Genomic DNA, 22,467 nt, shown 5'->3' on the forward strand with positions numbered 1-22,467 from the left:
TTGAACCCTCTGGATTAAAGAAGACAGAGTTTGGAAGGTATAAACTACGGAAAGGTCTGAGACACAAGGTGTCGCTATCGGCTAAAAAGACACTTAAGAGAAAACACACAGCTCCTCCTTCAGAAGCACTGAAAATCCTGCCTTTCAGCGCATCAGGCAGACTCCCGGATGTAACAACGGCATTTTAATTAAACTGTTTTCAAACCTGCAACACATCCTCCTCATTCCCTGGACTCTGCGCGTTCGCTCAGTGAAAAAACTGATTTCTAAGTAGTCCGCGATGGCTGTTCTCCGGCGAGACTCCCTGGGAACCGGGCAGCTGCTGCGGCTGGTTCTGCTACACATGGCCTGGGAGGTGGGCAGCGGCCAGGTCCGTTATTCCCTGCCGGAGGAATCCAAACACGGCACCTTTGTGGGCCGCCTGGCCCAGGACCTGGGGCTGGAGGTGTCAGAGCTGGTGCCTCGGATGCTCCGGATGGTCTCCAAAGGCAGGGGAGACTATTTTGAGGTAAATTTGCAGAGCGGCGTTTTGTTTGTTAAGTCGCCAGTAGACAGGGAAGAGGTGTGCGGCCAGAGCCCCCTGTGCGCCATTGACCTGGAGGTGATAGTGGACAAACCCCTGAGGATATTTCACGTAGAAGTGGAGATACAGGATATAAATGACAATGCTCCTGTTTTCTCGGTAAATGAAAAATATCTCAGTATTGCAGAATCGAGACTGCCAGACTCACGTTTCCCACTAGAGGGCGCGTTTGACGCAGATACTGGCACAAACTCTCTGCTAACCTATAAACTGAGTCCAAATGAATATTTCACTTTAGATTTGCAAAAGAACGACGAACACAGTGATGGTTTAGTCCTTGTATTAAAGAAACCCCTGGACAGAGAGGAAACGCATGTGCATTATTTATTACTCATCTCGACTGATGGGGGCAAACCGGAGCTCACCGGCACGGTTCAGCTGGTGATCACCGTGCTGGATGTGAATGACAACGCGCCTGTATTTAATCAGTCAGTTTATAAGATCCGATTGTTCGAAAATGCAGCTAATGGGACATTAGTCATCAAACTCAACGCCACAGATTTGGATGAAGGAATTAATAAGGATATTTCCTACTCCTTCAGTAGTTTTGTTCCTCTAAGTGGAAGAGATGTCTTCACAATAGAACCGAATACCGGTAAGATCCGAATTAAAGGACAATTAGATTTCGAAAAAAATAAAGTATATGATCTCCAAATTCAGGCTGACGATAAAGGTAACCTTCCTTTGTCAGGACACTGCAAAGTTTTGATAGACGTTTTAGACGTGAACGACAACACCCCTGAGCTGGCCGTGACTTCCCTTTTCCTGCCGGTGCCGGAGGACGCTCCCTCGGGGACAGTGGTGGCTCTTATTAGCGTCTCCGACTGGGACTCGGGAGACAACGGCAAAGTCACCTGCTCCATCCCCCCGGACCTGCCCTTTCAGCTCGTCTCCACCTTTAAGAATTATCACTCGCTGGTGCTGGCGGAGGCCGTGGATCGGGAGCGAGTGTCTGAATATAAGATCCTGGTAACAGCCAGAGACGAAGGGGCCCCGTCTCTCTCGGCCAGCAGCAGCATTTTGGTGCCGATCGCGGATGTGAACGATAACGCCCCTGCTTTCCCTCAGCCCGTGTACACGGTGTTTGTGAAGGAAAACAACCGTCCCGGGGCCCATCTCTTGAGCGTGTCGGCGTCGGACCCGGACCTGCGGGAAAACGCCTTTGTGAGCTACTCGGTGGTGGAGCGCAGTGTGGGAGAGCAGCAGCCCGTGTCCAGCTACATCTCGGTGCACTCGGAGAGCGGGCACATCTATGGGCTGCAGCCCTTTGACTACGAGAAGCTGCAAGTGCTGCAGTTCCAGGTGAGCGCGAGGGACGCCGGGTTCCCCTCCTTGTGCGGGAACGTGACCGTGCAGCTCTTCATCCTGGATGAAAATGACAACGCGCCGGCAGTGTCCCCGCCTGGCTCCGGCCGCGGCTCGCCAGGGCCCGAGCTGGTTCCGCTGTCGGCCGGCGCAGGGCACGTGGTGGGCAAGGTCCGAGCGGTGGATGCGGATTCCGGCTACAACGCGTGGCTTCGCTACGAAGTGCAGGAGGCCGGGGCTGCGGGGCCTTTCCGGGTGGGTGTGTACAGCGGGGAGATCAGCACCACGCGGGCCTTGGAGGAGGCGGACGGCCCCAGCCAGAGACTCGTGATTCTGGTGAAGGACCATGGGGAGCCGGCGCTGTCAGCGACAACCACGGTCAGCCTGTCCCTGGTGGAGAGTCTGCAGGCTGTGAAATGGGACTCGAGGCAAAGGGTCGGGAGCGAAGGGCCCTTAGTTGACCTGAACGTGTCTTTAATGATCGCCATTTGCTCGTTGTCCGGGCTGTTTGTGCTGGTGATTGTCGTGTACGTTGGCCTGAGATGCCATCCGGGTCCGGAAGTGATGTGCGGTCCTGGGAAAGCCACCGTGGTGTGCTCGAGCGAAGTGGGGAGTTGGTCTTATTCGCAGCGCCAGAGCCGGAACCTGTGTGTCGGGGAAGGCACCGCCAAGAATGACCTGATGGTTTTCAGCCCCAGCGTCCCTTACTCTGCAGAGAACAGGGATGAGAAACTGCTAGTGATGGCGTCCAATGTGTGTGGAACGGTTAGTGAAAGATTGTTGCACCTCCAGAACATTTGTAACATCTGTGTAACTGAACACAGTTTTTCTAAATATGCTAGTAGTGTCTGGGTGTGGATTTTGAAGTTCTATATGATATTTTTAATATTAAACGACTTATACTTTCCCCATGAATATGGTGTGTAGGTAGCGAAAGTCCTGGGTATGGAATTATTCCCTCTTGCTGAGCGGCTTTGAATAGGTAATCTTTGTAGTGATTTCCGTTTGTATGAACAAAGAATATAGCAATGTTTGTTTAAACTTTATTTTATCTGGGAATTCTCTTTATATTTTTCAACCCCTTTCCACTTTTCCATTAGTCTATAAATGTTCTCCAGTAGTATTTTAATGGGCACTTAGAACATGTGCTTTTGAAATAACAATCTTCGGACTTCATTGACAGGTGTTAATAATGTTCACGTTTCTGGAAACCCATGTCCTTGTGGGATACTTAATGTAAATGTTTTGACCTTTCAGCACAATATTAAAAGTTGCTTTTCTCATAAGATTCACAGTTCAGGTATTAAAACTATTGGTAGTGTGGAGGCTGTGATTTAGAATCGTCTTTTCATATTTTTATGGCGGGTTATATCAGTGCTTTAAACTTTGCCAGAAGCTGGGAATAGGCAACAGGGATCACTTGATGATTGCCTGTTCTGTTCATTCCCTGTGAAGCACATGGCATTGGCCACTGTCGGAAGACAGGATACTGGGCTACATGGACCTTTGGTCTGACCGAATGTGGCTGTTCTTATATTCTTATTGTGGTATGATTAAATTCCTCTTTATGAAATATACAAATGTACAAAGAGAGGACTAGAATAGTATAGCTATTTTTATACAGCGTTATAAGCAATTTATTTTTAAAACATAGAATGAACTCCATGGTTTACCCCGCTATCAGCCCTGTCTCATTTTAATATTTGGGTCAAAATATCTTACAATGGAGTCATATGTTTTCTTTGCTTGGGAATAAATTCCTTCAAAAATTTATCAGGCAATCTCCATCACTGATGGCTCTTGATATGTAGATTGTGTGGCACTCTCAATTCCATCCCTCATAACACTGATTGTTGATTATAATGATTGCAGTTATTATAGCAACTTCTGTAATAATACAGCTTTTAACTTCCGTAGTACCTTCCGTCAAAGGATGTCAATGCACTTTAGAGAATTAGGGTGAATTTCATCCCAGTACAAAGAGCCTTGACACTTAAATCCCGCTTTAAAGGTGAAATTCACGCCATGTGCAGAGGGAAAGCACAAAACCTATGTACTCACTTAAGCCGCACAATATCCTTTACAAGATGCATGTGGCCTTGCGCTGGCCTTCTGCACTAAGGTGAATTTCACCAGTTAATTAATTTAGACTTTTTAATTAATCAGTTAGACCAGTTAATTAATTTAGACTCACATATACCCATGAAGTATTGTAACTAATCCCATTTACTGATGCGGCAAATGGGAACTCGAGCAGTGAAGTGGCTTGTCCAAGACTACGGAAAATCTGTGGTAGATCTAGGAACATGAGTGCGCACATCTCCGGATTTCCTGTCATGTGCCTTATCCAGAAGTTTATCCTTCTTCTCCTTGGATTTCCTGCAAAGCATGGGTGGTGTCATTGGCCCTTTCTCATTTTCTCTCATGGAATATGTTTCTTCTTTTTATAGTGCAGCGCAGAAGTATTTTATAGAAAATGAGAATTTCTAATTTTTTTTTGAGCTATCATCATAAAGCATTTGATTATATGTTAGTTCGCACAAAGTTCCAGTGAATCAATGTAAGCATCAAAATCCTGTAATTATATCACTATATTCATCAACGTTTTATTCCTGAAGTCATAATCCTTGGTGACAGGATACACTAACAGAAACATACTGGTTGTGCTAGTTACCTATATATCAGACATGTATAGGTCTTGCTTTTACTTCTTATGGATGATCTTAAACTAGATATATTTGTTCTTTTCCTTTTGAATTATTACAACTGTAATTATTGCAGCTGTAAAATTATTATAACTGTATTATTGCTGCTGTAAAACAGGTTTCCACCACCTGGAAGGTCTTTTTTTCCTAATAAGGGACAGCTAAGTGAACAAATATATGTGTCATTTGCCAAGAATAAGCATAAACACCATAGATGAAATCTTGGCTCCATTGAAGTCGATTGCTTTGACTTAAATGGAGCTGGGATTTCACACCATATATTATAAATTATTTCCTTTCCCCCACATTTGAACTGATTTGTTTAAGAATTGGGATGAATGTGATTAAAGCAGTGGCTGGGTTCTATTGCCTTTAATTTCTTTTCACTTTCCTTGAGTCACTTTCAGTTGTTTCTAGATTTCACTTCTGCTTTCTTTTCCATAGAAATGGATGCTGGAATACTGAAAATAACCCAACTTTAAAAAACAATTGCCTTATCTTGTTTCCAGCCCCATTTCTGTGTAAATCAGTAGATAACCTCTAAGAGTGAGATATCTTCAGCTTAAAACAATGAAAATTGTGTTTAAAAATAACACAATTGAGTACTTTATCCTAGAATATTTAAAAGAATTCCAATGTGGATTTAAAAATAAAAATAATTAAGTAAACATAGTAAAGAGAACATTTTGGCATGTTTATTTATTTATTTTTTTTTGTTGGATGGAGGCAATAATTTTTTGATGGTTAAGGATGTGTGATTTTTGCTGTTCCATAGATGTTTTTGATTGGTGGTGTTATACCTTGGAGGGTTATCATCACAAGTGACAATGTTATTGACATGCAGTATGGAAATGCAGAGAAATTGCTTCACGTGGTGGCTAGATACTCTCATTATCCCACTAGAAGAGGCAGACAGTTATCCATACTTCTTGAGGTAAGTTATTAAGCTACCCAAATACCTCCTTCTGGACCTGACCAGATGTGCTTCTCTGGCACCAAGAGGGGATAGAAATTGGCCCTAATATCTTTTGTTTGGAGAGCCATTTTAATGTGCTGAATTCCTTATGCACATGGGCCCCAAACAGCAAAACACTAAACTCTTGAGTAGATTCATTGACATGCTTAAAGCTAACTGGGTTTTTAAGTGATTTGCTGGAGCAAAGCCTCAATGGGGTCTGCTCTTGCAGTCCTTCCACAACCCAAAAGTCTAATGATTTCATTTGTAGCAAAAGAGGACAAAGGCACCCAATACTTTTAGAATTAAGTGCAAACATTTCAGTGCATTTTTTAAAATAATAGTGGTACTTTTTAAAAAAGCCCCCTATCAGTTAAAATGCCTTCAGAATGCCTTCACCTTACACCTTCTTCACCTGTTATATACATATGAATTTATGGAGATATGTTTACATATAATAGATGGAATATGTAGCAACACCTAAATATAAATTAACCTAAAATATTTGTTTCCATTTTCTAAGGCCTTTTCTGGCTGCTTATGTTTTTCCCAAACTTTACTTCAGGGACTGAAATTCTGGAAGTTTGGTCTCAGCACATTTTCTTTTTTGAAAGATCAAAAATGGTTTAGCTATTTTCAAATGAACAGAGAATGAAAAATATATTTTTTCATAATTAAGAAAACTGTTTTGACATTTTTTGAACAGCTGTAGTGTCTAAGCAGAAGGTGGTAGAAACTTAAAATCTGACTAAGAGGTAAGTCTTAGGCATCAGATATGTCTATCAGTGGCCTGGTAAAAGTCTTTTTAGATTTGATCAGTTAAAATCAGTTTTTTAACGTGCAGTGTTTTAAAGTGTTTGGGTTTTGTTTTGTTGTATGATCATTATTTTAATAGTCGGTATTGGCACTCTGTATGTGGTCATGTATAGCTGAGTGGAAATTCACTTTAATATAAGGACTTGCTATGTTCCACTGGCTCTGTGCATGCATATGTAAGAAATTAGAGAAGAATTTCACATTTTACCTGTGGATGGTATGTGGAGTATGATCTGTGAAGTTGAACACTGAAGGAAGCAAAGCTCTAAAGGTGCCTGTCTTATTCCATATGTCCTGTGAAAAGTTTCAGCCATGTTTTATTATATAAGATCTATTTATCTACACTGAATGAGCCAGGGCTCCTTAGGCAAGTTTGCAGTCATGGAGGCTGGGTTTCAGAGGAGCCCTTCCCTTATTGAGTTCAGGTATTCTGAAAGACAGACCATTCTACTACTGCCCAACAGGTAGTTCCATATGACTGCATTTCTTTACTATATTATTTGTCTTTTAAAAACCTAGAGAATTCCATGGGAATGGTAAGGTCACCAAAGAATCCCTGAAAAGTCAGGAAATGTGGAAGTTAAGGGTTCCCATACATCTTTAGCTCTGAGCCATGTGTGTAACCATTATAATATATTTTTTGGTTACATTATAACATAATGTTTTTCTTCAGGCCTCTGTCTCCTTCTTTGTGCAAGTTGGATGGAGAAAGAGGCAGGGTTGTGAAACCTATGAGGCAGAGGTTCAGAAAGTGTCTGTCTCCTTCCTTGAATAGGATGGTCAATGAACTCTGAGGATAAAAATAAATATTGAACAATTGCTTCATTCACAACACATCAAATAACCAAAAACCAAATCCAGGTTGCTTGCGTTATGAGTGTTTCACTACCCTTAAAGGTCTTTCCACATGTGTTGATTGATTGATTGATTGATTGTATATATAGGTACACAGTGTCTCTGTAGACATGTAGAGATATAAAGTATATCAACTTATAGGTCACTAGAAAGAGATATTATGACACAGTTTTAAAAGTAAAGAATCAGGTTCTGAAATGTTATTCAAAGATTTAAAGGCAACAATAGCTTACCACAGATAACTATTTTGGCCTAAAATCTTTACTGTGTTTCATAATATTATTTGGCTATAGGAAAATATTATCATATGCTTGACTCTCCCCTGTAGCACACTAATAAAAACGTGCAATGTTAGACCAGAGGTCTGTGTTTTAAACATTAAGACAATTTTCCAAGGTTAAGGTATCACATATTTATTTTGCTCCTTCGGCTACAGAGAGAAGATCAGGATATCTCCATATTATACCAATTAATTATTTCCAAACAAAGTACGTTAAGACGTAGAACTAATAGTATCTTTCGGATAGGTTGTAAAGAAAAAGAACGTCAGAAAACTGTAAGGATTATGACAGGTTTCAGAGTAACAGCCGTGTTAGTCTGTATTCGCAAAAAGAAAGTCTCTAAGGTGCCACAAGGACTCCTTTTCTTTTTGTAAGGATTATGTACATTGTTATATTAATCTGTATATTTAAAGCATGGAAAGGTCTCAGACACAAGGTGTCGCTGTCGCCTAGAAAGGCTTTTTAACAGGAAAGAAACATACAGCTCCTCCCTCAGAAGCACTGAAAATCCTGCCTGTCAGCGCGTCAGGCTGGCTCCCGGATGTGACAGCATTGGATTTAAACGAAATTAATTTCAGAGATCCCGCATCAGGATATTCATAGGGAATCAGGAGTTTCAAGTCACTGATTTATAAACCAGAACCGCCCAGTGTCCGCGATGGCTCTTCTCTGGCGAGACTCCCTGGGAACCGGGCAGCTCCTGCGGCTGGTTCTGCTACACGCGGCCTGGGAGGTGGGCAGCGGCCAGGTCCGTTATTCCCTGCTGGAGGAATCCAAACACGGCACCTTTGTGGGCCGCCTGGCCCAGGACCTGGGGCTAGAGGTATCGGAGCTGGTGTCTCGGATGTTCCGGATGGTCTCCAAAGGCAGGGGAGACTATTTTGAGGTAAATTTGCAGAGCGGCGTTTTGTTTGTTAAGTCGCCAGTAGACAGGGAAGAGGTGTGCGGCCAGAGCCCCCTGTGCGCCATTGACCTGGAGGTGATAGTGGACAAACCCCTGAGGATATTTCACGTAGAAGTGGAGATACAGGATATAAATGACAATGCTCCTGTGTTCTCTGTAAATGAAGAACTGCGTATCTCAGAATCGAGACCGCCGGACTCACGCTTCCCACTAGAGGGCGCGTCTGACGCAGATATTGGCACAAACTCTCTGCTAACCTATAAACTCAGCTCAAGTGAACATTTCACTGTAGACTTGCAAAAGAACGAGGAAGGCCGTGAGTTTTTAGCACTTGTAGTAAAGAAACCACTGGACAGAGAGGAAACCGCTATGCATCGTTTATTACTCATCTCGACTGATGGGGGCAAACCGGAGCTGACGGGCACAGTTCAGCTGGTGATCACTGTGCTGGACGTGAACGACAATGCGCCTGTATTTAATCAGTCCGTTTACAAGATTCGATTGTTCGAAAATGCAGCTAATGGGACATTAGTCATCAGACTCAACGCCACAGATTTGGATGATGGAATTAATAAAGATATTATGTATTCGATACGCGGCAGTGCGACACACAGCGGAAGTGCCGTGTTTAGCCTACTTCCAGACACAGGAGAGATCAGAGTCAACGGACTATTGGACTTCGAAGACACTAATTTATATGAAGTTCGGGTTCAGGCTACGGATAGAGGTAATCCTCCAATGGTCGGACAATGCACTATTTTGGTGGAAGTTTTAGACTTGAACGATAACACCCCTGAGCTGGCCGTGACTTCCCTTTCCCTGCCGGTGCCGGAGGACGCTCCCCCGGGGACAGTGGTGGCTCTTATTAGCGTCTCCGACCGGGACTCGGGAGACAACGGCAAAGTCACCTGCTCCATCCCCCCGGACCTGCCCTTTCAGCTCGTCTCCACCTTTAAGAATTATCACTCGCTGGTGCTGGCGGAGGCCGTGGATCGGGAGCGAGTGTCTGAATATAAGATTCTGGTGACAGCCAGAGACGAAGGGGCCCCGTCTCTCTCGGCCAGCAGCAGCATTTTGGTGCCGATCGCGGATGTGAACGATAACGCCCCTGCTTTCCCTCAGCCCGTGTACACGGTGTTTGTGAAGGAAAACAACCGTCCCGGGGCCCATCTCTTGAGCGTGTCGGCGTCGGACCCGGACCTGCGGGAAAACGCCTTTGTGAGCTACTCGGTGGTGGAGCGCAGTGTGGGAGAGCAGCAGCCCGTGTCCAGCTACATCTCGGTGCACTCGGAGAGCGGGCACATCTATGGGCTGCAGCGCTTTGACTACGAGGAGCTGCAAGTGCTGCAGTTCCAGGTGAGCGCGAGGGACGCCGGGTTCCCCTCCTTGTGCGGGAACGTGACTGTGCAGCTCTTCGTCCTGGATGAAAATGACAACGCGCCGGCAGTGTCCCCGCCTGGCTCCGGCCGCGGCTCGCCAGGGCCGGAGCTGGTTCCGCTGTCGGCCGGCGCAGGGCACGTGGTGGGCAAGGTCCGAGCGGTGGATGCGGATTCCGGCTACAACGCGTGGCTTCGCTACGAAGTGCAGGAAGCCGGGGCTGCGGGGCCTTTTCGGGTGGGTGTGTACAGCGGGGAGATCAGCACCACGCGGGCCTTGGAGGAGGCGGACGGCCCCAGCCAGAGACTCGTGATCCTGGTGAAGGACCATGGGGAGCCGGCGCTGTCAGCGACAGCCACGGTCAGCCTGTCCCTGGTGGAGAGTCTGCAGGCTGTGAAATGGGACTCGAGGCAAAGGGTCGGGAGCGAAGGGCCCTTGGTCGACATGAACGTGTCTTTAATGATCGCCATTTGCTCGTTGTCCGGGCTGTTTGTGCTGGTGATTGTCGTGTACGTTGGCCTGAGATGCCATCCGGGTCCGGAAGTGATGTGCGGTCCTGGGAAAGCCACCGTGGTGTGCTCGAGCGAAGTGGGGAGTTGGTCTTATTCGCGGCGCCAGAGCCGGAACCTGTGTGTCGGGGAAGGCACCGCCAAGAATGACCTGATGGTTTTCAGCCCCAACTTTCCTCAGTCCTGGGAGAATGGAGAGGCAGGGAAGGGGCAAGTATTTACACCAAACGCATTGGGAATGGTGAGTCATTGGAGTCAGTCCTGATCTATAAGGAAGGCTTATTCATTTATTTCCCATTTGAATATGTTCTTATGCATTTCTTTAATTCATCAGAATAGGCAGAATTCTAGTAAGTCAATGGACTAAAGTTATTCCTGGTAGAAGATAAAGGGAATTAAACCAAGCATGACTCACCCAATGAATCACTTTGCTACAATGGACATGATCCTTAATTTCAGCTGTTTAATATGTAATAGTCAAATCTATTATTGTTTCTATGTCAGGAGTTGGATACATATTTTTTGATGAAAAATGAGGATACCTATATGCTATTTGTGATTCCATGATTTAACAAATGTGACTGCATGTTTCATTGGTAGAATGTAAATGCTCTTTCGGGGGTGGTTAAATTGCTGAAATTTGTGAACACAGTTGGAAGTATCAATACTTGATGAATGGAGAGGGGTTAACTAGTGGTGTTCCGCAAGGGTCAGTCCTAGGACCATTCCTATTCAACTTATTCATAAATGATCTGGAGAAAGAAGTAAACAGTGAGATGGCAAAGTTTGCAGATGATACTAAACTGCTCAAGATAGTTAAGACCAAAGCAGACTATGAAGAACTTCAAAAAGATCTCACAAAACTGATTGGGAAACAAAATGGCAAATGAAATTTAATGTGAATAAATGTAAAGTAATGCACACTGGAAAAAAATAACCCCAACTATACATACAATATGGTGGGGGCTAATTTAGCTACAACTAATCAGGAGAAAGATCTTGGAGTCATCATGGATAGTTCTCTGAAGACGTCCACGCAGTGTGCAGCGGCAGTCAAAAAAGCAAACGGGATGTAAGGATCATTAAAAAAGGGATAGAGAATAAGACGGAGAATATCTTATTGCCCTTATATAAATCTATGGTACGCTCACATCTTGAATACTGCATACAGATGTGGTCCCCTCATCTCAAAAAAGATATACTAGCATTAGAAAAGGGTAACTAAAATGTTTAGGGATTTGGAACGGGTCCCATATGAGGAGAGATTAAAGAGGCTAGAACTTTTCAGCTTGGAAAAGAGGAGACTAAGGGGGGATATTATAGAGGTATATAAAATCATGAGTGGTGTGGAGAAAGTGAATAAGGAAAAGTTATTTACTTGTTCCCATAATATAAGAACTAGGGGCCACCAAATGAAATTAATGGGTAGCAGGTTTAAAACAAATAAAAGGAAGTTCTTCTTCATTCCATGGACAGTTGACCTGTGAAACTCCTTGCCTGAGGAAGTTGTGAAGGCTAGGACTATAACAGGGTTTAAAAGAGAACTGGATAAATTCATGGAGGTTAAGTCCCTTAATGGCTATTAGCCAGGATGGGTAAGGAATGGTGTCCCTAGCCTCTGTTTGTCAGAGGGTGGAGATGGTGGCAGAAGAGAGATCACTAGATCATTACCTGTTAGGTTCACTCCCTCTGGAGCACCTGACATTGACCACTGTCAATAGACCAGATACAGGGCTGGATGGACCTTTGGTCTGACCCATTATGGCCTTTCTTATGTTCTTATGGGTTGTCATTTAAACAGAGAGTAGTTTAAGCCCAGAGTCAAGCCTGATTCCCAACTCTGGCACTTTGAGTGCAGAAGTGGGGGCCCGCAAGGATTCTAAAAATTAATATTGGACACTCCAGGCTTGTATTAAACTCCCAAGGTTACATTTTTCTCTGACCTTGGATGGGTAGATGCTCACCACCCAAGAGCAAAAACCCCTTTGAGAACGCAGGAAGGCGCACTTGGGAATTCTTTCCTGTGGGGTACCCTCAAGCCCATTCACCACCCCCGCAGGAAAATGCTGAGAAAGAAAATAAAGGAAATCAGCTGTTGCCACCAGCTAATTAAACAACATGTGCACAAACCTCTTAGGACACAAAATCCAATCCTCTTCTTAAAAAAAGATAATTTTTATTAAAAACAAAAAGAAAGAAATACATTTGAATCTCAGGCTATTGCTAGACTTAAAAAACCCACTTACAATAATTAAACATCAAGAATAACCTTCTTGAGGTCCAGCTTAAAGGTTACAAGCAAAACAAAAGCATTTGGGTTTAGCACAGAGGAGTCCACAAGCCATAAAAAAATAAAAGGGATAAACCTAATTTAGTCTTTCTAGACATTTCCTGATCTACTTACATATCTGGGGTTGTAACTGAGTAGTTTTTAGGTATGATTCTGATGATTTTTTATATCCGGCACCAAGCTTTTTACAGCATAGTCTCTGTCCCTTCTCTCCAGGAGAACAGACAAAAGAGGAGTCTTGTTTCAATTTTAAAAAGTTCTAGCCTTCCCACTGGCTCTTTTGGCCAGATGTCCACTCATTTCCTTTTACCTATGCAAGCAGTGACTTTTAATCCTTTACAGGTAAAGCAAGTAGAGAACAGCTACTAAGAGGGATTTTACAGCTAACTGGCTGGCTGGGTTCATAAAAGGGAGGTACCCTCCCCTTCATTTATCACACCCAGACTTAACTGTTGTCCTTCACAAAATGACTATTTTGACTTAAGGATGTTCAAGTATAGTTCCTATCAAACCATTAACTGCAAAAAATCAGGGGAATCACCAGTTTAGACTATCAATACATCCACAGCAACTGTATGGTCTCAAGCGTCTTCATGCCCAAACATATTCATAACCCCCGCAGCTCTACTACAAAGTCACTTTCAGTTGTAGCTTAGAACCACTCATAACACACATATCCAATTTCTCAGTCACACTTACACACAAAACCTTCATGCATCTGATGAAGTGAGCTGTAGCTCATGAAAGCTTATGCTCAAATAAATTGGTTATTTTCTAAGGTGCCACTAGTACTCCTTTTCTTTTTACACAAAACCTTAGCTCTGACCTCAGGAAAATTAAAATCTCTTACTAATGGGAATACCTGTAATGTGAACGTTTGTAATGTGTTATTTGTACATGAGATCAGCTTGAAATCAAGGAGGACTTTTTGATGAAAATTCCTTTATTATGTTTTAAATATTATGCATGTGTTGGCCCTGGGCCAGGAAAGGTCAGGGACAATGGGGGGTTTGGAGAGAAAGACTTGGAATACGTGAAGCAATACAGCAGGGATTAGTTGGTGGGGAAGGAGGTGTTGGTCAGGGGAATATGGAGACACAGAACAGTGAGTTACCAGTACGGGAGGACAGCGAGTTGGTAGAAGGCATGGGGAGAGCAAGGCTTTTTGTGACATGGTGGGCGGAGGGCTTGGTCTTAGGGTTTCTCCGAGCACCCCTCCCCGTCACTAGCCCCGTTGGCTGCCCCCATACCCCACTCAATCTCTCCGAGTTTCCTATCCCATTCTACAATTCAATATTTTTGTTGATATTTATTTTTTAATGTTAAAAAACTAAATGAACAAAATATTTCAATTCAGAATGGGTAAGGGACCTGGAGAAATGGAGCAGAAGGCTTAGAACTGGGGTCTGTGCTGGGCATTGAAATTAGGGAATTGGGCGAGGGACCTGTGGAGTGCCAGAGAGAGCCTCCTCTGGAGAACCACAGGACGTTTGTCAGCAGTAGCACCTGCCTCTAGGCCAGGGGTTCTCAGATATCATTGCACCACAACCCCCTTCTGACAATAAAAATTACTGCACAACCCCAGGAGGGAGAACTGAAGCCTGATCCCACCCGACCCCCACTGCCCCAGGCGGGGAAAGGAGGGGCCAAAGCTGAAGCCCAAGGGCTTCTGCCCCAGGCGGGGGGCCTGTAACCTGAATCACAACACACAGGGCTGAAACCCTCAGGCTTCGGCTTCAGGTGGTGAGGCTTGAGCTTTGGCTTTGGCTTTGGCCCTGGGCTCCAGCAGTCTAACACCAGGCCTGGTGACCCCATTAAATGGGGACCCCTCAGCCACTTTGGGGTCCTGACTCACAGTTTGAGAACCACTGCTTTAGAGTGAAGGAGCTGCTAGCACAAGGTTTCTGACAACTTTGTAACTGAGATCTTTTCTCTTCCTTTTCCCAGGGGCATCTAGCCCCTGTTAGTAACAATGGGCTGTCAAGCTGTCCTGCAGTGGCTCAAGAGCATGGGTACCAACCTCAGAGCAGTCTGTTAGAAAACAGGACACAAAACCCAAATTGGTTGTGAGTTCTATACTTCGATTTCACTAATCAGTTATCAAGTGTCTCCTCAGGCACTAAAACAGCCTTACCAGGGCATCACAGACAGTCCTTCTGGGTACTGCGATCTGTCTTGCTGACCAGATAAGCCTGCCTTTGTGGTAGATGGTCCCTTATACCCAAAGATCACAGCAATATTCAGGTTATGCCCAATGCCAAAGGACCAGTCATCTACTCCAGGCACAGGCTCTGACTTTCCAAAGTGCTTGGGCGTGCCTGGCTCTGCCCCAGGCCCTGTCCCTGCCCCAGGCCCTGCCCCCACTCCACCCCTTCCCCCAAGGCCCCACCCCACCCCGCCTCTTCCTGCCCCAGCTTCACCCTCACCCTGCCTCTTCTCGCCCCACTCCTCCCCCGAGGGCATCGTGTCCTTGCTCTGCTCCTCCCCCCAAAGCCTCCTGTGCACTGCGAAACAGCTGATCACGGTGGGCGGGAGGGAGGGGGAGGCGCTGATCTGCGGGGCCCACTGGTGGCAGGGAGATACTGGGGGAGGGGGAAGCTGATAGGGGGGCTGCCGGTTTGTACCCACCATTTTTTTCCCATGGGTGCTCCAGCCCCAGAGCACCCACGGAGTCGGAACCTATGACTCCAGGTCAATTGCACTTTAGGTCTCATATCAAAGACTACATTTGTAGCCAATCTTATAATACATTATCTAAACATTTATTATACAGGACAAGGACACAAGAGAGTTATTTAAAAGGTTACAGCAGGTAAACATACATACACACAGATGAGTCTTAATCTTAAATTTTGAAAAGTAATGGAAGCTTCTAGAATAAGCAAGCTATATACATTAGAATCTCAGTGTTACGGGCACCTCTGGAATGGACGTTGTCCGTAACTCTGAAATGTTCATAACTCTGAACAAACCACTGTTCAGGCTCCAGATCCATCAGCTGACACTCCAGACCAGACTTCAACAGCAGCTGAGCTACCTACTCAGCGCTGGCATGAGTTTGCAAGCTTGTCCCAGTTGGGTGTGTGTGTGTGTGTGTGTGTGTGTGTGTGTGAAAACAGCGCATCCCCCTCCTGGCTGTGGGAGGGTGAGAATAAGAACAGTGTGTGTCTCTCCCCGTGGGGAGGGGTGAAATCGGTGCAGACCCCAGCACTGCTCCTACTCTGCTGGCTATGGCTGCCTTGGGCCGGCAGCCCCAGCGTCTTGCTGTAAGTGGCTGCCCCGTGTGTGGAGACAGGCAGCCCAGATGTACCTACCTTTAAGATGCAATACAGGCACAGAACAGTATTTGCTTTTTTTGTCTCCACTGCTGCCTGATTGGTTACTTCCAATTTCACATGGTGTCCAGTTGACTGGTCAGTCTGTAACTCTGGTGTTTGTATCTTTGAGGTTCTACTGTATGTCCTTTAGAGCTAACCCAGGCTAAGCACTGGGGATCTTTTGCTTATGCTTCGTCATCCTTGCGCCTCAGAGTCCAAGCAGCGTAAAGATATAGTTCTTCCTTGTTAGGGCTTTTTATTTCCTCCCCCACGCCTTGCGCTTTGCTGCAGACTCAGCCGGTGGGAGGAATTCACTTGCATGGCTTCTCTGCATAGGGGTAGGGATAGATTGATTGTTCTCTCCAGTCCGGTGATTCACACAGTCACAGGGGCTTCTAATACAACTGCTTAAATATTACCTTACAATATGGGATACAGATGTTATAAGCGAGATTAATGCATGCAGCAGTGTGTAAGCAGTCAAAAAAGTCTAAACACTAAGCACATTTTTATAATTCTAATACCTTTTTTGACAATACTAACAAACGGATGAGCCAGACTGGTTCTAGCTCTGTAATTACCAGTGTTCCACTGAGGCACGGGTCCTTGGCTTGAGTTGGCACCTGATCTGCCAGCGACACAGGAGCCATGGAGGAGAGAGGGGCCAAAAAGTTGGGGATAGTTACAACCAAATTGTCAGAGAAGGGGAGCTTGCAGTTCTGCTCCAAAGACAGCTGCTGCCTCTGGCCAGTTTCCTGTGGTTGGTCAATGGTCTCATAGCTGTGGGGAAGTCAGCCAGACTGGGACTCGGCTGCTGAAGGTCAACAAGTGGCCTGGAGGCTGCATGAAGGAATGGGGGGCAGGGAGGATATAATGGCAGATAGGGTGAGCTGTTAGTAAGGGCTGTGCTTCAGGGTTTAAGCCAATCTCTAACTATTGGAGACCAAGAAAAGAGCTATCTCACATCTACCTATTCTTAAATTTTTATACCTTATTTGAAAATATCTGGTATTTACCATTGTCAGAGAGAGGATACTGGTCTAGATGGACTTTGGATCTAGTGAAGTGTGGCAACACGTATGTTCTGAAACGTGTTCTACTTGTGAAATACTTGAGTAAAGTTTGGTGTGTATGAAGGTTTTCGGGGCTGTAATTGTTTAGCTATAGGGAGACAAAAAGGTGAGGTGATTTTAATATGTTTCCATAGAGAAGATACTAAGTATTTGTAGCAAAAGTATAATAGAATCTTCTGTTGTCCCCTGAGATTTAGAGGATTCAATTTGTAGACTAAATTAAATTCTTAAAGTGAAAAACTTAATTTACTTAATTCTTGTTTTAGCAGCAAATTTCAGGCCAACTAGAAATATGAGATCACTAAAGTTGCCTCCTGTGATGAAGTGGGATATTTTGGTAATATTTTTATGACGCCTGTTTGTGCCTCAGGTTCCCCTATATGCTGCATTGTTACCTAGTTTTGGGGGAGAAGGACTGTTTGCTCTTAGGGCAGGCAAAGAGACATAGATATGGGTGTTGCCTAGATGTCTGGGCCTTAATCCCAATATTAGTGGAGCATCTGAGAAGACAATGACAAATCCAATTGCCCAACGTTGATACCTAACAACCAAGGACCCAGATAGCTATAGACTTCCCCCTCTGCCTGAGCCTCAGACCCCCATCTTGGGAACAAAGGACTGGAGAGGTGGGGGTTAAGTGTTGGCTGCTAGAAGCGTAGGGAGGTTCTCACCTGGAGTCTGACCAAGGAGATCAGACACTACATCATAAATCAACATAATTTATGTCACTGTCACTCAGGGATGTGAATTAGGCATCCCCCCCTCATGACACAATTTATGACAACTTAAGCACAGGTGTGGATAGTGCTATGTCTGCCTTCCTGCTGACATTGCTACCACTGCTCACCAGAGTGGAGTAATTAAGCTGATGTGAGAGCTCTTTCCCATTGGCTTAGAGTAGGTACACAGACAGAGTTTAAACAATGGGGTTCACTACACTTGGCTGCACTAACCAAAATGGACTATGCTTTAATCTTCATTTCTCTATGCTAACCTAAGGACTTCCTATGCTGTGTCCAGTTGACTAAGAAACCCGCCGTTTTGACAATGCTGTATGAGTGTCACTGCAAATGCTTGTTGAGGTGCATTCATAGCTAAGAGTGGACGAGTCTCCGTCAGAGATGTGTCTCAGTGGGTCTCACTGAGTGGCACTCATGCTGCGAAGCAGGAGTGCTGCAGGCCCAGAGATCCAGTCTAAGGAGGTGGTGAAGCCGCATGGCATGACTTGGAGGAAGTGTGAGACCCCTAGGGAGTCTGGCACACTGAAGGGGTTCCTCCTAGAGACTATTACAAAGCTGGGGCCATAGTCCTGATTCTGTGGATCTGTGACACCTACATAGTAAGAATGTTACACATTTTTATGCAGAGTATTTTAGTATTACACAGTATTTATTGAGATCTAGGGTTAATCACATACAAAGTATACAATGGTCATATTAAAAAGGTAAGTGTTTGCAAAGCTACACTGGTTATGGAAAAAGAGTGGATATTATAAGTTTTATGCGCACTGTGTGCAAATTCCCTTTGAGGACTTGAGTTTACTGATGCTTCATGAAATTTGTTTTCATTAAGAACATGCCTGGGATGTACCAGATTGATGTGACTTTAAAATAAATGATTACTTGCAAACCCAGGAAATTTGGCTTTTGGATAGTCCCAGAAGTGTAGTAAAAGTTGTAATTTAAAAAAAGTCTCTGACAGAATTGGTTTTGTAAATAGTAGATTTTGGAATAAAATTCTGCAGTTGTATAAGAAAAAAGGAAGGAATCTCCACTGCCAAACTGACATTTCTCGGCATTCTTTGTGGGCCAAATTTCCCCTTCCCTGCTTACACTAATGAGCAGTTACTCCCAGTAGTCCTTCCACTGACTGTTGTGACTGCCCCTGTAAGTAATTACACTGCTCACACAAGTAAGCAAATGGGTCACAGTCAGGTCTTATAATTGTTGTCCTCAAAAGGTGGGGGCCAGAGTGCAAGAAAGTTACTCAGAGTGAGTAGTAACCTACCTTCAGAGTAGGTCCTTTGGAATAAAGATGACAGAATCTGGCGCTAAAGAAATTACTAACGCTATTGTGCCAAACAATATTCTAGTGAATGGGAATTTTGTCATGGATAATGGAAACAATATCAGGTCCATGGATGGAGCACAAATGGAGTTTTTCAGAGTGAAGAAGGAGTTCCCACACCAGTGAAGGTGGGGCATATAATTCAGAACATGAGTGACTGGTCCAAAATGTGAATTATTAACTTGGTGTTGTCCCAGATACAGTCAAACACACGAGGCAAAAGAGAAAGTGTCCCAGAGAGGGATCATTGAAAAAGTACTGAAGCGGAGTAATAAGTATCCATGCCCAAGACATACATTTTGTAGGAGAAGGAGGAGTGAGATCAAAACAAAAGAAAAAGCAATCAAATCAGAGTTAATGATAATAGTAGACAGGAACCAAGACTAGCTGTCCAACCAAGCTATCCAAAGAAGCTATTAACGAAGATATCACCAGTTTTTTAATCACAGCTATGAAAGAAGCCAAGAAGCAAAGCAACTCAGGGTATTTAACAGCAGAAACCAGAGTGTACCTAGAAATGGTAATTTAATGTAAGCAGCCAGAATACCAACCACCCAGAGACATAATTACCAAGGAAGAACTGTTTCCTTGCGCTTAACTTGCACTGTCTAGTATCTGGCTGGCTGGCTGATTCATTGCTGTCATTCTTGATGTCTGAGGGCCTGATCTAAAGTCCTTTGAAATAAGTGTAAAGGTTTCTACTGACTATAGGCATGTCTACACTATAAAATTAGGTCGATTTTATAGAAGTTAGTAACTGATTTTATACAGTCGATCGTGCATGTCCCCACTAAGCGCATTAGGTCAGCAGAGTGCGTCCTCAATATTGTGGCTAGCATTGACTCATGGAGTGGTGCACTGTGGGTAGCTATCCCACAGTTGCCACTGCCCACTGGAATTCTGGGTTAAGCTCCCAATGCCTGATGGGGCAAAAACATTGTCGCGGATGGTTTGGGGTACATGTCATCAGTCTCCCCTCCCTCCCTCCCTTCTTGAAAGCAACCACAAACAATCATTTCTCACCTTTTTTCCTGGGTTATCCATGCCATAGCATGGCAAGCATGGAGCCCACTCAGCTGGACATTGCTTTTGTGAGCATTGCAAAAAAACTCGCGCATTATCCTGCAGTATGTGCAGAGCCTAGTTAGGAGCCGCCAGCACGAGGAAGATTGTGAGGAGGACATGGACACAGACTGTCCTGAAAGCAGAGGATGTGGCAATTGGGATATCATGGCGGCATTGGGGCATGCTGATACAGTGGAATGCCGATTCTGGGCCTGGCAATGGTAATTTTCTGGTCTGGGAAGAAAGTCCCTTCTTGCAGCTTTCCGAACAGCCCAGAGTTCCGAAAGATGCAAGCATCATGCACCTTTCCCAGCCATCCCACGCTGACGTCAGTGAAATGGCCCTTGTGATCCACCAGTGCTTGCAACACCATTGAGAAGTACCCCTTGCGGTTTATGTACTCTTTGGCAAGGTGGTTTGGTGCCAAGATAAGGATATGTGTTCCCTCTATTGCCCCACCACAGTTAGGGAACCCCATTGCAGTAAAGCCATCCACTATGACCTGCACATTTCCCAGAGTCACTACCCTTCTTAGCAGAAGGATATTGATCGCCCTGGCTACGTGAATCACAGCAGCTCCCACGGTAGATTTGCTCACTCCGAATTGATTCCCAACTGACTGGTAGCAGTCAAGCATTGCAAGCTTCCACTGGGCTATCATCACTCGCTTCTATGCCAATAGTTATCCTTGGGGACCCAGCCTACCCCTTGGTCCCATGGCTCATGAAGCCATACACAGGGAGCCTGGACAGCAGTAAGGAGCAGTTCAACTATAGGCTGAGCAAGTGCAGAATGGTGGTAGAATGTGCCTTTGGGCGTTTAAAAGGGCGCTGGTGCAGTTTGCTGAGTAGGGGAGACCTCAGCGAAAGCAATATTCCCACTGTTATTGCTGTTTGCTGTGTGCTCCATAATATCTGTGAGAATAAGGGGGAGACATTTATGGTGGGGTGGGAGGTTGAGGCAGATCGCCTGGCTGCCAATTTTGAACAGCCAGACACCAAGGCAATTATAAGAGCACACCAAGGCGCACTGTGCATCAGAGAGGCTTTGAAAACAGTTTCATGACTGACCAGGCTACGGTGTGACAGTTGTGTGTGTTTGTCTTTGATGCAAAGCCGCCCCCTTTGGTGAATGTACTTCTCTGTAAGCCAGTCCCCCTCCCTCTTCGACCACAGCTGCCACAGGAAATAAAGTCCCTATTGTTCTGAATCCATTCTTTATTTATTAAAAAAACCTTGAGATCACTGACAAGGCTGACTAGTAAAAGGAAGCCCGGGTGAACAAAGGGTTTGATAACCCTTTGTGGGATGGGATGTGGGAGGACGAAAGGACAAGGTCACATTGCTTATTGTAGCCACACTACAAATCAAAACTGTTTGAATGACAGCCTTCTGTTGCTTGGACCATCCCCTGGAGTTGAGTGGCAGGGTGCACTGTATGCTTTCCTGCCTCTGCCACCAAATGCCTCTGTCATAAACATAACGGGAAAAATAACAACCTTCCTGTATACAGTACTATAAAATCACTCCTGGCCGGAGGCACAATATCCTTTTACCTGTAAAGGGTTAAGAAGCTCAGGTAACCTGGCTGGCACCTGACCAAAAGGACCAATAAGGGGACAAGATACTTTCAAATGTGCAGGGTGAGGGGGAGGAAGGCTTTTGTCTGTCTGTTCTGTGTGCTTACCAGAGAGAGATCAAGAAAGCAAGCAATCCAGCTCCATTAGAATTAGTAAGTACTAGCAAGGAAATGTGTTAGTTTACTTTTGTTTTGGCTTGTGATTTTCTCTGTGCTGAGAGGAAGGTTTATTCCTGGTTTTCTTTTTGTAACTTTAAAGTTTTTGCCCAGAGGGAAATCCTCTGTGTTTTAAATCTGATTGCCCTGTGAGATTATCTTCCATTCTAATTTTACAGAGGTGCTTCTTTTACCTTTTTTCTTTCTAATAAAGTTCTGTTTCTTCTAAGAACCTGACTGATTTCTCTATTGTCCTAAAACCCAGGGGTTCGGGTCTGTGATCACTTTGTAATCAATTGGTTAGGATATTATTCTCAAGCCTCCCCAGGAAAGGGGATGTAAGGGCTTGGAGGGATATTTTGGGGGAATAGGAACTCCAAGTGGTCCTTTCCGTGATTCTTTGTTAAATCACTTGGTGGTGGCAGCATACTCTCCAAAGGCAAAGAGTTTGTGCCTTGGGGAAATTTTACCCTAAGCGGGTAGAAATAAGCTTAGGGAGTCTTTCATGAGGGTCCCCACATCTGTACCCTAGAGCAGTGCTTCTCAAGCTATCTGATTTGGGGGACCGGCAATTTTTTTCCAATGTGCGCGCAGACCAGCAGCCGGTGGCTCGCGGACCAGCACCGGTCCA

At 44.9% G+C, this 22,467-nt stretch overlaps 2 protein-coding genes and 1 pseudogene across 2 annotated transcripts in view; all 3 read left to right on the forward strand.

Moving 5' to 3' along the window:
* The window catches only part of LOC144268911 (protocadherin alpha-2-like), a 213,097-nt gene that overhangs the window by 23,607 nt on the left and 167,023 nt on the right, over positions 1 to 22,467 (forward strand). The window lies entirely within an intron of this gene.
* LOC144269089 (protocadherin alpha-5-like) lies at positions 281 to 7,139 on the forward strand. The gene is made up of 3 exons (XM_077824594.1): positions 281 to 2,653; positions 5,369 to 5,527; positions 7,038 to 7,139. Exons 1-3 carry the CDS (start codon positions 281 to 283, stop codon positions 7,137 to 7,139), a joined length of 2,634 nt encoding a protein of 877 aa, XP_077680720.1.
* On the forward strand, positions 8,159 to 10,555 carry LOC144269090 (protocadherin alpha-3 pseudogene; annotated as a pseudogene).

This window comes from Eretmochelys imbricata, chromosome 8 (genome assembly GCF_965152235.1).
Source record: "Eretmochelys imbricata isolate rEreImb1 chromosome 8, rEreImb1.hap1, whole genome shotgun sequence".
Lineage (NCBI taxonomy): Eukaryota > Metazoa > Chordata > Testudines > Cheloniidae > Eretmochelys > Eretmochelys imbricata.

Coding starts and splice junctions, on each gene's coding strand:
- LOC144269089 (XM_077824594.1), top strand. CDS start 281: ATGGCTGTTCTCCGGCGAGACTCCCTGGGAACCGGGCAGCTGCTGCGG. Junction 2,654..5,368: donor CGTCCAATGTGTGTGGAACG/GTTAGTGAAAGA, acceptor GCTGTTCCATAG/ATGTTTTTGATTGGTGGTGT. Junction 5,528..7,037: donor AGTTATCCATACTTCTTGAG/GTAAGTTATTAA, acceptor GTTTTTCTTCAG/GCCTCTGTCTCCTTCTTTGT.